At 40.9% G+C, this 1,278-nt stretch overlaps 1 protein-coding gene across 1 annotated transcript; it reads left to right on the top strand.

Annotated features, from left to right (window-relative positions):
• The first annotated feature begins 575 nt into the window (after positions 1–575).
• LOC141713774 (secreted RxLR effector protein 161-like) lies at positions 576–947 on the top strand. The gene is made up of 2 exons (XM_074517348.1): positions 576–700; positions 782–947. The coding sequence occupies exons 1-2, from the start codon at positions 576–578 to the stop codon at positions 945–947; spliced, it is 291 nt and encodes a 96-aa protein (XP_074373449.1).
• Positions 948–1,278: the final 331 nt, after the last annotated feature.

Below are 1,278 nucleotides of genomic sequence, written 5' to 3'. Positions count from 1 at the left end.
TGCAAAGAACACATGGCAGGTGCATCACATGGATGTGAAGAATGCTTTTTTAAATGGGGAGATATATGAAGAGGTTTATGTGATGCAACTGGAGGGATTTGAGAAAAAGGGTCAGGAATCGAAGGTGTACAAACTTCTCAAGGCCTTGTATGGTCTTCGTCAAGCCCCTCGGGCATGGTATTCAAAACTGAACAGGTCTTTGGAGAAGTTTGGATTTCAGAAATGTCCTTATGAGCATGCCGTATATACAAGGAAATATGAAGGTAAAACTCTTGTGGTGGGTGTTTATGTTGATGATCTTTTAATTACAGGCACTAGTGTTGATATTATCAAGGAGTTCAAACAGGAGATGAGTAAACACTTCGACACGAGTGATCTTGGAAAACTTATTATCTCGGGATAGAGGTTGAACAGGGAAACAGCTTCATTGAGTTAAAGCAATCCGCATATGCTCGTAAAATACTTGAAAAGGTGGGGTTATCGGATTGCAATCCATCAAAATACCCTCTAGATCCTACGGAACAGATTACTAAGGATGAAGGGGTAAATTGATCGATGTGACACAATTCAAAAGTATGATTGGTGGCTTAAGATACTTGGTACATACTCGACCGGATATTGCATTTGCAGTGGGCATTGTTAGTCGATTCATGGAACATCCTACTATTATGCACATGAATGCAGCAAAACGCATTCTCAGGTATATTTAAGGGACAATAGACTATGGATTGGTATATTCGAGGTAGAATGGTAATAACACGCTGACAGGATATTCCGACAGTGATTTGGATGGTAACATTGTTGATCGGAAAAGCACTGGGGGAGTTACATTTTATCTGAATGACAGCCTTATTACTTGGATCTCTCAGAAGCAAAAGTGTGTAGCATTGTCGTCGTGCGAAGCCGAGTTCATGGCGGCAACAGCAGCAGCATGCCAAGGGATCTAGTTACACAATTTGTTGAGTTAAATAACAGATGAGAAGGTTGGTCCAGTTACTCTGTTTATCGATAATAAATCAGCCATAGATTTGGCCAAAAATTCGATGTTCCATGGTCGTAGCAAACACATCGATATACGATACCACTTTATACGTGAGTGTGTTGATCGTGGTGAAATAGTGGTGAAGCATGTAGCTACAGAAAATCAGAGGGCTGATATATTGACAAAGGCGCTTGCAACGGTGAAATTTGAGCGTATGAGGAAGCTGTTAGGAGTGAAGGAGTTGTCTCGATAGATGCCTCGACAAGCTTAGATTATGGGGGAGATTGTTCGTTTTA

This window comes from Apium graveolens, chromosome 3 (genome assembly GCF_009905375.1).
Source record: "Apium graveolens cultivar Ventura chromosome 3, ASM990537v1, whole genome shotgun sequence".
Taxonomy (NCBI): domain Eukaryota; kingdom Viridiplantae; phylum Streptophyta; class Magnoliopsida; order Apiales; family Apiaceae; genus Apium; species Apium graveolens.
The sequence above is the reverse complement of the archived record's forward strand: the minus strand, read 5'-3'. Positions and strand labels throughout refer to the sequence as shown.